This window comes from Oncorhynchus kisutch, linkage group LG16 (genome assembly GCF_002021735.2).
Source record: "Oncorhynchus kisutch isolate 150728-3 linkage group LG16, Okis_V2, whole genome shotgun sequence".
Taxonomy (NCBI): Eukaryota; Metazoa; Chordata; class Actinopteri; order Salmoniformes; family Salmonidae; genus Oncorhynchus; species Oncorhynchus kisutch.
Window position 1 is genome coordinate 556,154 of NC_034189.2, and position 12,469 is coordinate 568,622.

Consider the following 12,469-nt stretch of genomic DNA (forward strand, 5'->3'; position numbering starts at 1 on the left):
TCTCTAGTGTTACCTATATGTTGGTGGTCTCTCTTGTCGTAGCTCTCCTTGACTCTGAAGCCTCTCGTTCTCAATACCTGACCTGGTCTCAGTCTGCCATACCACGACACACACACACTGTTCCACAACACACACACACACACACACCCCGACACATCACACACCTCCAACACCGCCTAGGAAAGAGAGGAAGAGAAGAAGAGGGGAGAAAAGCAGACAGAGAGAGAATATGAGGTCAGTACCAGTCAAACAACCTACCGGATTACTAGTCCAACGCTCTAACCACTAGACTACCTGAACTATTAAATATACAGTACCAGTCAAACAACCTACCGGGTTACTAGTCCAACGCTCTAACCACTAGACTACCTGAACTATTAAATATACAGTACCAGTCAAACAACCTACCGGGTTACTAGTCCAACGCTCTAACCACTAGACTACCTGAACTATTAAATATACAGTACCAGTCAAACAACCTACCGGGTTACTAGTCCAACGCTCTAACCACTAGACTACCTGAACTATTAAATATACAGTACCAGTCAAACAACCTACCGGATTACTAGTCCAACGCTCTAACCACTAGACTACCTGAACTATTAAATATACAGCACTACACATTCAAGGGTTTTTCTTTATTTTTACTATTTTCTACATTGTAGAATAATACTGAAGACATCAAAACTATTTGAGATTCTTCAAATAGCCACCCTTTGCCTTGATGACAGCTTTGCACACACTTGGCATTCTCTCAACCAGTTTAACCTGGAATGCTTTTCCAACAGACTTGAAAGAGTTCCCACATATGCTGAGCACATGTTGGCTGCTTTTCCTTCCCTCTGTGGTCTGACTCCCAAACCATCTCAATTGGGTTGAGGTCAAATCAAATCAAATGTTATTGGTTACATACACATGGTTACAAGATGTTAATGTGAGTGTAGCGAAATGCTTGTGCTTCTAGTTCCGACAGTGCAGTAATATCTAACAAGTAATCTAACAATTTCACAACAACTACCTTATACACACAAGTGTAAAGGAATGAATAAGAATATGTACATATAAATATATGGATGAGCGATGGCCGTGCGGCATAGGCAAGATGCAATAGATGGTATAGAATAAAGTATATACATATGAGATGAGTAATGTAGGATATTTAGACATTATTAAAGTGGCGTTATTTAAAGTGACTAGTGATACCTTTATTAAGTCCATTTATTTAAGGTTGGGTGATCGTTGAGGCCAGATCATCTGATGCAGCACTCCATCACTCTCCTTCTTGGTCATAAATCCCTTACACAGCCTGGAGATGTGTAAGGGTCATTGTCCTGTTGAAAAACTAATGAATCCCACTAAGTGCAAACCAGATGGGATGGTGTATCGCTGCAGAATGATGTGGTAGTCATGCTGGTTAAGTGTGCCTTGAATTCTCAATAAATCACAGACAGTGTCACCAGAAAAGCATCCCCACACCATCACACCTCCTCCTCCATGCTTCACGGTGGGAACCACACATGCGGAGATCATCTGTTCACCTACTCTGAGTCTCACAAAGACACAGCGGTTGGAACCAAAAATCTCAAATTTGGACTCATCAGACCAAAGGACAGATTTCCACCGGTCTAATGTCCATTGCTCGTGTTTCTTGGCCCAAGCAAGTCTCATCTTGGTGTCCTTTAGTAGTGGTTTCTTTGCAGAAAAGCCATGAAGGCCTGATTCACGCAGTCTCCTCTGAACAGTTATGTTGAGATGTGTCTGTTACTTGAACTCTGTGAAGCATTTGGCCTGCAATCAGAGCTGCAGTTAACTGTAATGAACTTATCCTCTGCAGCAGAGGTAACTCTGGGTCTTCCTTTCCTGTGGCGGTCCTCATGAGAGCCAGTTAACTGTAATGAACTTATCCTCTGCAGCAGAGGTAACTCTGGGTCTTCCTTTCCTGTGGCGGTCCTCATGAGAGCCAGTTTCATCACAGCGCTTTTTGTGACTGCACTTGACATTTTCCGGATTAACTGACCTTCATGTCTTAAAGTAATGATGGACTGTCGTTTCTCTTTGCTTATTTGAGCTGTTCTTGCCATAATATTTACTTGGTCTTTTACCAAATAAGGCTATTTTCTGAATTACCACCTTGTCACAGCACAACTGATTGGCTCAAATGTATGAAGAAGGAAAGAAATTCCACAAATTAACTTTCAAGAAGGCACACCTGTTTATTGAAATGCATTCCAGGTGACTACCTTATGAAGCTGGTTGAGAGAATGCCAAGAGTGTGCAAAGCTGGCATCAAGGCAAAGGTGGCTACTTTGAAAAATCTCAAATATAAAATTAATTTTGATTTGTTTAACATGTGTTATTGTTATTATTGTTATTATTGTTATTATTTCATAATTTTGATGTCTTCACTATTATTCTACAATGTAGTAAGAAAAGAAAAACCTTGAATGAGTAGGTGTGTCCAAACTTTTGACTGGTAGTGTATATGTATGTATGTACTAACCTTATAAGGGCATTCACAATTGCTGTCGGATTTCCCATAATACATCACTCTGGACTTGTTTAGAACTCGCACCACCAGCAGACCCCTGGCCACACCCCTCCTCACTGTGGCACCGCCCTTACGGGACAGGAAGTCCTCCTGCAGTTCAGCTAGCGTCACTGTAGCCCGAACACCTGGAGAGAGACAACACACACACATACCTGGAGAGAGACAACACACACACACACACACTTGGAGAGAGACAACACACACACATACCTGGAGAGAGACAACACACACACATACCTGGAGAGAGACAACACACACACATACCTGGAGAGAGACAACACACACACATACCTGGAGAGAGACAACACACACACATACCTGGAGAGAGACAACACACACACATACCTGGAGAGAGACAACACACACACATACCTGGAGAGAGACAACACACACACCTGGAGAGAGACAACACACACACCTGGAGAGAGACAACACACACATGAACACACACCTGGAGAGAGACAACACACACCTGGAGACAGACAACACAAACACACACACACACCTGGAGAGAGAACACACTCCTGCTCTGTACTAAAACTACTACGCACCCTCTTCGCCTTGGTCCGAGTCCTCTGAGTCCTCTGAGTTGGGGGTCTCCCTCCAGGCTGGTCCACTGTAGTCCTGGTTGTTCCAGAGGGGCAGATAGCAGCTTCTCCTGGCCCTGAGGGGCAGCAAGCTGGGGGCCTGGGCCCTCTCTAGGTGGACTGGGTCTGGGATTAGGGCTGGGTCTGCTGGATGGGATCCTGGGTCTCTCTCTGGGTCTGGTTGGGCTCCGTACCATGGCAGTCTCTCCACCTCCACCCCGGGAGTCAGCCCCTCCATCCCCCCTTCGTCCCCAGCCACCTCCACACTCACCAGCCTGTAAGTCCTCCCTCCTCCCCCCTCCTCCTCTACAGACTCCCCGGGTGAAAAGGTAACATGTCGTAGCTGAGAGCCACACCGGAACACGTTCCTCTCCACCAGACGGTTGAGGCTGGGGTCAAGGGTCACACGCAGCCTGAAGACGGAGAGACAGGAGAGACAGAGTGAGGAGGAACGCAGTACACAATGCCGGAGGAGATTTTAATAAGCTAGCTAGCTGGGCTAACTACAATAAAAACTGCAGCTAGCTAGCTGGGCTAACTACAATAAAAACTGCAGCTAGCTAGCTGGGCTAACTACAATAAAAACTGCAGCTAGCTAGCAGCCTGGAAGCAGATGTGTTGATGTTCCTCCAAATCTATTTGTTTTTTTATCAAACCATCCTGCCAATATTAAGCTAGGGGTCAGCATTTTAACTTTTGGATGAAAAGCGTGCCCAGAGTAAACTGCCTGCTACTCAGTCCCAGATGCTAATACATGCATATTATTTGGAAATTTGGATAGAAAACATTATGATGTTCCTAAACGGTTTGAATGATGTCTGTGAGTATAACAGAACTCATATGGCAGATGAAAACCTGAGAAAAATCCAACCAGGAAGTGGGAAATCTGACGTCTGTGGTTTTTCAACTTATTGCCATTACAATATACAATGTCTGTGAGATCGTTTTGCACTTCCTAAGGCTTCCACTAGATGTCAACAGTCTTTAGAACCTTGCTTTTCTACAGACAAAGGAATTCTCCGGTTGGAACATTGTTGAAGATTTATGATAAAAACATCATACAGATTGATTCTATACTTCGTTTGACATGTTTCTATGACCTGTAATATGACTTTTTGGACTTTTCGTCCAAACTTTCGGATGGACTTGCACGTGCGTTTGGATTTGTTTACCAAACGCCCAAACAAAAGGAGGTACATGGACATAAATGATGAACTTTATCGAACAAATAAAACCTGGGAGTTTCCTGGGAGTGCATTCTGATGAAGATCATCAAAGGTAAGTGAATATTTATAATGCTATTTCTGACTAATGTTGACTCCACAACATGGCGGATATCTTTTTGGCTGGTTGGGCTCTGAGAGCCGTACTCAGATTATTGCATGGTATGCATTTTTTAAAAATCAGACACAGCAGTTGCATTAAGGAGAAGTTTATCTAAAGTTCCATGCATAATAGTTGTATCTTTTATCAATGTTTGTTATGAGTATTTCTGTAAACTGATGTGGCTCGCTGCAAAATCACTGCATGTTTTAAAACTACTGAACATAACACGCCAATGCTAGCGGAACCCCGTTCCCAGACAGGTTAAGAAACAAAGACTGGAACAAAGGCTAGCAAGCTACATGTTGAAAATTAATCTCTCTGGAATTCATATCTCCATCCACAAAATACACACACCAAACCTTGTCCAGTCCTTTGTAGGACTTCTGTAACCTAGACAGGTCAGACATTAACCTAGTCCAGTCAGACAGACAGTAACCTGGTCCAGTCAGACAGACATTAACCTAGTCCAGTCAGACAGAGAGTAACCTGGTCCAGTCAGACAGACAGTAACCTGGTCCAGTCAGACAGACAGTAACCTGGTCCAGTCAGACAGACAGTAACCTAGTCCAGTCAGGTCAGACAGTAACCTATTCCAGTCAGGTCAGACAGTAACCTAGTCCAGTCAGACAGACAGTAACCTAGTCCAGAGAGACAGACAGTAACCTAGTCCAGAGAGACAGACAGTAACCTAGTCCAGAGAGACAGACAGTAACCTAGTCCAGAGAGACAGACAGTAACCTAGTCCAGAGAGACAGACAGTAACCTAGTCCAGAGAGACAGACAGTAACCTAGTCCAGAGAGACAGACAGTAACCCAGTCCAGTCAGATAGACAGTAACCAGTCACTGGGCTACTACACCCACCATACAGTCACTGGGCTACTGTACCCACCACCATACAGTCACTGGGCTACTGTACCCACCACCATACAATCACTGGGCTACTGTACCCACCATACAGTCACTGGGCTACTGTACCCACCATACAGTCACTGGGCTACTGTACCCACCATACAGTCACTGGGCTACTGTACCCACCATACAGTCACTGGGCTACTGTACCCACCACCATACAATCACTGGGCTACTGTACCCACCATACAGTCACTGGGCTACTGTACCCACCACCATACATTCACTGGGCTACTGTACCCACCATACAATCACTGGGTTACTGTACCCACCATACAGTCACTGGGCTACTGTACCCACCACCATACAATCACTGGGCTACTGTACCCACCATACAGTCACTGGGCTACTGTACCCACCATACAGTCACTGGGCTACTGTACCCACCACCATACAATCACTGGGCTACTGTACCCACCATACAGTCACTGGGCTACTGTACCCACCACCATACAATCACTGGGCTACTGTACCCACCATACAGTCACTGGGCTACTGTACCCACCATACAGTCACTGGGCTACTGTACCCACCATACAGTCACTGGGCTACTGTACCCACCACCATACAGTCACTGGGCTACTGTACCCACCACCATACAGTCACTGGGCTACTGTATCCACCATACAGTCACTGGGCTACTGTACCCACCATACAGTCACTGGGCTACTGTACCCACCACCATACAGTCACTGGGCTACTGTACCCACCATACAGTCACTGGGCTACTGTACCCACCATACAGTCACTGGGCTACTGTACCCACCACCATACAGTCACTGGGCTACTGTACCCACCACCATACAGTCACTGGGCTACTGTACCCACCATACAGTCACTGGGCTACTGTACCCACCATACAGTCACTGGGCTACTGTACCCACCACCATACAGTCACTGGGCTACTGTTCCCACCACCATACAGTCACTGGGCTACTGTTCCCACCACCATACAGTCACTGGGCTACTGTACCCACCACCATACAGTCACTGGGCTACTGTACCCACCACCATACAGTCACTGGGCTACTGTATCCACCATACAGTCACTGGGCTACTGTACCCACCATACAGTCACTGGGCTACTGTTCCCACCACCATACAGTCACTGGGCTACTGTTCCCACCACCATACAGTCACTGGGCTACTGTACCCACCACCATACAGTCACTGGGCTACTGTACCCACCACCATACAGTCACTGGGCTACTGTACCCACCACCATACAGTCACTGGGCTACTGTACCCACCATACAGTCACTGGGCTACTGTACCCACCACCATACAGTCACTGGGCTACTGTACCCACCACCATACAGTCACTGGGCTACTGTACCCACCACCATACAGTCACTGGGCTACTGTTCCCACCACCATACAGTCACTGGGCTACTGTACCCACCACCATACAGTCACTGGGCTACTGTACCCACCACCATACAGTCACTGGGCTACTGTATCCACCATACAGTCACTGGGCTACTGTACCCACCATACAGTCACTGGGCTACTGTACCCACCACCATACAGTCACTGGGCTACTGTACCCACCACCATACAGTCACTGGGCTACTGTATCCACCATACAGTCACTGGGCTACTGTACCCACCATACAGTCACTGGGCTACTGTACCCACCACCATACAGTCACTGGGCTACTGTTCCCACCACCATACAGTCACTGGGCTACTGTTCCCACCATACAGTCACTGGGCTACTGTACCCACCATACAGTCACTGGGCTACTGTACCCACCACCATACAGTCACTGGGCTACTGTACCCACCATACAGTCACTGGGCTACTGTACCCACCACCATACAGTCACTGGGCTACTGTACCCACCACCATACAGTCACTGGGCTACTGTACCCACCATACAGTCACTGGGCTACTGTACCCACCACCATACAGTCACTGGGCTACTGTTCCCACCATACAGTCACTGGGCTACTGTACCCACCACCATACAGTCACTGGGCTACTGTTCCCACCATACAGTCACTGGGCTACTGTACCCACCATACAGTCACTGGGCTACTGTACCCACCACCATACAGTCACTGGGCTACTGTACCCACCATACAGTCACTGGGCTACTGTACCCACCATACAGTCACTGGGCTACTGTTCCCACCACCATACAGTCACTGGGCTACTGTACCCACCATACAGTCACTGGGCTACTGTTCCCACCACCATACAGTCACTGGGCTACTGTACCCACCATACAGTCACTGGGCTACTGTTCCCACCACCATACAGTCACTGGGCTACTGTACCCACCATACAGTCACTGGGCTACTGTACCCACCACCATACAGTCACTGGGCTACTGTTCCCACCACCATACAGTCACTGGGCTACTGTTCCCACCATACAGTCACTGGGCTACTGTACCCACCATACAGTCACTGGGCTACTGTACCCACCACCATACAGTCACTGGGCTACTGTACCCACCATACAGTCACTGGGCTACTGTACCCACCACCATACAGTCACTGGGCTACTGTACCCACCACCATACAGTCACTGGGCTACTGTACCCACCATACAGTCACTGGGCTACTGTACCCACCACCATACAGTCACTGGGCTACTGTTCCCACCATACAGTCACTGGGCTACTGTACCCACCACCATACAGTCACTGGGCTACTGTTCCCACCATACAGTCACTGGGCTACTGTACCCACCATACAGTCACTGGGCTACTGTACCCACCACCATACAGTCACTGGGCTACTGTACCCACCATACAGTCACTGGGCTACTGTACCCACCACCATACAGTCACTGGGCTACTGTTCCCACCATACAGTCACTGGGCTACTGTACCCACCACCATACAGTCACTGGGCTACTGTTCCCACCATACAGTCACTGGGCTACTGTACCCACCATACAGTCACTGGGCTACTGTACCCACCACCATACAGTCACTGGGCTACTGTACCCACCATACAGTCACTGGGCTACTGTACCCACCACCATACAGTCACTGGGCTACTGTACCCACCACCATACAGTCACTGGGCTACTGTTCCCACCACCATACAGTCACTGGGCTACTGTACCCACCATACAGTCACTGGGCTACTGTTCCCACCACCATACAGTCACTGGGCTACTGTACCCACCATACAGTCACTGGGCTACTGTTCCCACCACCATACAGTCACTGGGCTACTGTACCCACCATACAGTCACTGGGCTACTGTACCCACCACCATACAGTCACTGGGCTACTGTTCCCACCACCATACAGTCACTGGGCTACTGTTCCCACCATACAGTCACTGGGCTACTGTACCCACCATACAGTCACTGGGCTACTGTACCCACCACCATACAGTCACTGGGCTACTGTACCCACCATACAGTCACTGGGCTACTGTACCCACCACCATACAGTCACTGGGCTACTGTACCCACCACCATACAGTCACTGGGCTACTGTACCCACCATACAGTCACTGGGCTACTGTACCCACCACCATACAGTCACTGGGCTACTGTTCCCACCATACAGTCACTGGGCTACTGTACCCACCACCATACAGTCACTGGGCTACTGTTCCCACCATACAGTCACTGGGCTACTGTACCCACCATACAGTCACTGGGCTACTGTACCCACCACCATACAGTCACTGGGCTACTGTACCCACCATACAGTCACTGGGCTACTGTACCCACCACCATACAGTCACTGGGCTACTGTACCCACCACCATACAGTCACTGGGCTACTGTTCCCACCACCATACAGTCACTGGGCTACTGTACCCACCACCATACAGTCACTGGGCTACTGTTCCCACCATACAGTCACTGGGCTACTGTACCCACCATACAGTCACTGGGCTACTGTTCCCACCATACAGTCACTGGGCTACTGTTCCCACCATACAGTCACTGGGCTACTGTACCCACCATACAGTCACTGGGCTACTGTACCCACCACCATACAGTCACTGGGCTACTGTTCCCACCACCATACAGTCACTGGGCTACTGTTCCCACCATACAGTCACTGGGCTACTGTACCCACCACCATACAGTCACTGGGCTACTGTTCCCACCACCATACAGTCACTGGGCTACTGTACCCACCACCATACAGTCACTGGGCTACTGTTCCCACCACCATACAGTCACTGGGCTACTGTACCCACCATACAGTCACTGGGCTACTGTACCCACCACCATACAGTCACTGGGCTACTGTACCCACCACCATACAGTCACTGGGCTACTGTACCCACCATACAGTCACTGGGCTACTGTACCCACCATACAGTCACTGGGCTACTGTACCCACCACCATACAGTCACTGGGCTACTGTTCCCACCACCATACAGTCACTGGGCTACTGTACCCACCATACAGTCACTGGGCTACTGTTCCCACCACCATACAGTCACTGGGCTACTGTACCCACCACCATACAGTCACTGGGCTACTGTACCCACCACCATACAGTCACTGGGCTACTGTACCCACCACCATACAGTCACTGGGCTACTGTACCCACCACCATACAGTCACTGGGCTACTGTACCCACCACCATACAGTCACTGGGCTACTGTACCCACCACCATACAGTCACTGGGCTACTGTTCCCACCACCATACAGTCACTGGGCTACTGTTCCCACCACCATACAATCACTGGGCTACTGTACCTTACCCACCAAGTCATTGTGATAATGTTGCCTATTCAACTCTACACACCATCAATGTAAAAAATAAAAAATAAACACAATTTAAAAAAAAATCTACATAAGACCGAATCGAGCCAGTCGGTCACATATTTGCAATGTAACTTGCCTGAATTTAACTTGCATAAACACAATCGAACTGTTTTAATCCGACTAGCCTACTTCAAAACATCTCCTGTAGGCTACCCGCGTACATTCATCCAAAGTATCATTTCAGCGCCCACACTGTGCAGCAGTCATTAGATGAATGGAAAGAGACTTACAATACAACATGTTTATTACATGTGGGAACCGTCCTTACCAGCTCTACAATACTAGCTATCTACACCATACAATAACGTTGGGCTACTGTAGCAGTCTACCTTTCCGTTGTTCACCCTTCTACCCTCAACACTACCCAGACCCACCCACCTGCAGTCCCCATCTGTCAGAGTAGCGTCGTAGAGGCTGTCTGAGGAGCTGATGTTCTGCGGGAAATACAGACTGAAACCTGGGTCTCTCCCGTAACGCTGCACCGATAACACCCATAACCGCTCCCGACAGAGTACCGGGGTGGTGTTGGGTTGGGACGAGCTGGTGGCTGGGCGGGACAAGGTTCTCTGTAACGGACAGCTCACCGACGCCATGTTTAACGCAAACAACAATACCGCAGTGCAGTGTGGGAACTTCGACTGACAGACAAGATGGCGGGTGTTTTCTTCTGCTTTCAGAGTCAAGTCTGGCTGACTGGATGGGTGTCTGGAAATGGGCGTGTCAGCGCTTTGGTTAGACGGTTTTTATTGGTCCGTTCCCGACCGTCTGAAACAAGACTGGGAGAGCTGAAAGCCAGTCTATTCTTGATGGAAAATCCTACTGTGCCATTTGAACGTTAACAAAACACACTACAAAAACACCTCACTTATTGCTTAAATATGAAAATACAAGTAATTTTGACGTCAGTGATTAGTCCATTATTATTATTATTATTAGGCCATTAACTCATTATGTCTTATGTTCAGCTATCACCTGATAAAACTGTGTTATGTGAATAAGGCTCTTTTTAATTACTCTTGTGTAATTGGGCAGCAAACAGCCTACCGGTTCTTCATTTACTAATAAATCTACAGCACCAGTCAAAAGTTTGGCCACACCTACTCATTCAACGGTTTTTCTTATTTTTTTTTACTATTCTCTACATTGTAGAATAATAGTGAAGACATCAAAACTATGAAACAACGCATATGGAATCATGTAGTAACCAAAAAAGTGTTAAAGAAATATATTTTAAATTTGAGATTCTTCAAAGTGGGCACCCTTTGCCTTGATGACAGCTTGCACACTCTTGGCATTCTCTCGACCATCTTCATGAGGTAGTCACCTGGAATGCCTTTCAATTGACAGGTGTGCCTTGTTTAAAGTTCATTTGTGAAATTTCTTTCCTTCTTAATGCGTTTGAGCCAATCAGTTGTGCTGTAACAAGGTAGGGGCGGCAGGGTAGCCTAGTGGTTAGAGCGTTGGACTAGTTACCGAAAGGTTGCAAGTTCGAATCCCCAAGCTGACAAGGTACAAATCTGTCGTTCTTCCCCTGAACAGGCAGTTAACCCACTGTTCCTAGGCCGTCATTGAAAATAAGAATTTGTTCTTAACTGACTTGCCTGGTAAAATAAAGGTAAAGTTAAAAAAAAAAAAAATACAGAAGACCAAGTCCATATTATGGCAAGAACAGCTCAAATAAGCAAAGAGAAATAAATTTAAGACCTGACCTGAAATTTAAGACCTGACATTTCAAGAACTGAAAGTTTGTTCAGATGAAGTCGCAAAAACAATCAAGCGCTGTGATGAAACTGACTCTCATGAGGACCGCCACAGGAAAGGAAGACCCAGAGTTACCTCTGCTGCAGAGGATAAGTTCATTAGAGTAAACTGCAGCTCTGATTGCAGCCCAAGTAAATTCGCCACAGAGTTCAAGTAACAGATACATCTCAACATCAACTGTTCAGAGGAGACTGCGTGAATCAGGCCTTCATGTTCAAATTGCTGCAAAGAAACCACCACTAAAAGACACCAATAAGAAGAAGAGACTTGCTTGGGCCAAGAACCATGAGCAATGGACATTAGACCTGTGGAACTCTGTCCTTTTGCTCACCTGACCTAAAATTCCTTGCAATCAAATGTTGACCGCATTATCTACCAAGAGAATTCTCTTCGATTATAATCACAGCCATATATATTCCCCCCCAAGCAGACACATCGATGGCCCTGAATGAACTTCATTGGACTCTATGTGAACTGGAAACCACATATCCTGAGGCTGCATTCATTGTAGCTGGGGATATTAACAAGGCTAATCTGAAAACAAGACTCCCTAAATTTTATGAGCAAATTGAATGC

The 12,469-nt window shown here is 47.4% G+C and overlaps 1 protein-coding gene across 2 annotated transcripts in view; it reads right to left on the reverse strand.

Moving 5' to 3' along the window:
* si:ch73-71d17.2 (RPA-related protein RADX) overlaps positions 1-10,770 on the reverse strand; it is a 52,818-nt gene extending 42,048 nt beyond the window's left edge. The window contains exons 1-4 of one of the 2 annotated variants that reach the window (XM_031791495.1): positions 10,511-10,770; positions 3,100-3,548; positions 2,501-2,673; positions 14-176 (exon numbers count right to left, since the gene is read on the reverse strand). In XM_031791495.1, coding sequence (XP_031647355.1) covers positions 14-176; positions 2,501-2,673; positions 3,100-3,548; positions 10,511-10,725 — 1,000 coding nt within the window. In that variant the 5' untranslated portion in view covers positions 10,726-10,770. Of the gene's footprint in view, positions 1-13; positions 177-2,500; positions 2,701-3,099; positions 3,549-10,510 lie in introns of both variants that reach the window. The other variant, XM_031791494.1, reaches the window with a different exon arrangement.
* Positions 10,771-12,469: the final 1,699 nt, after the last annotated feature.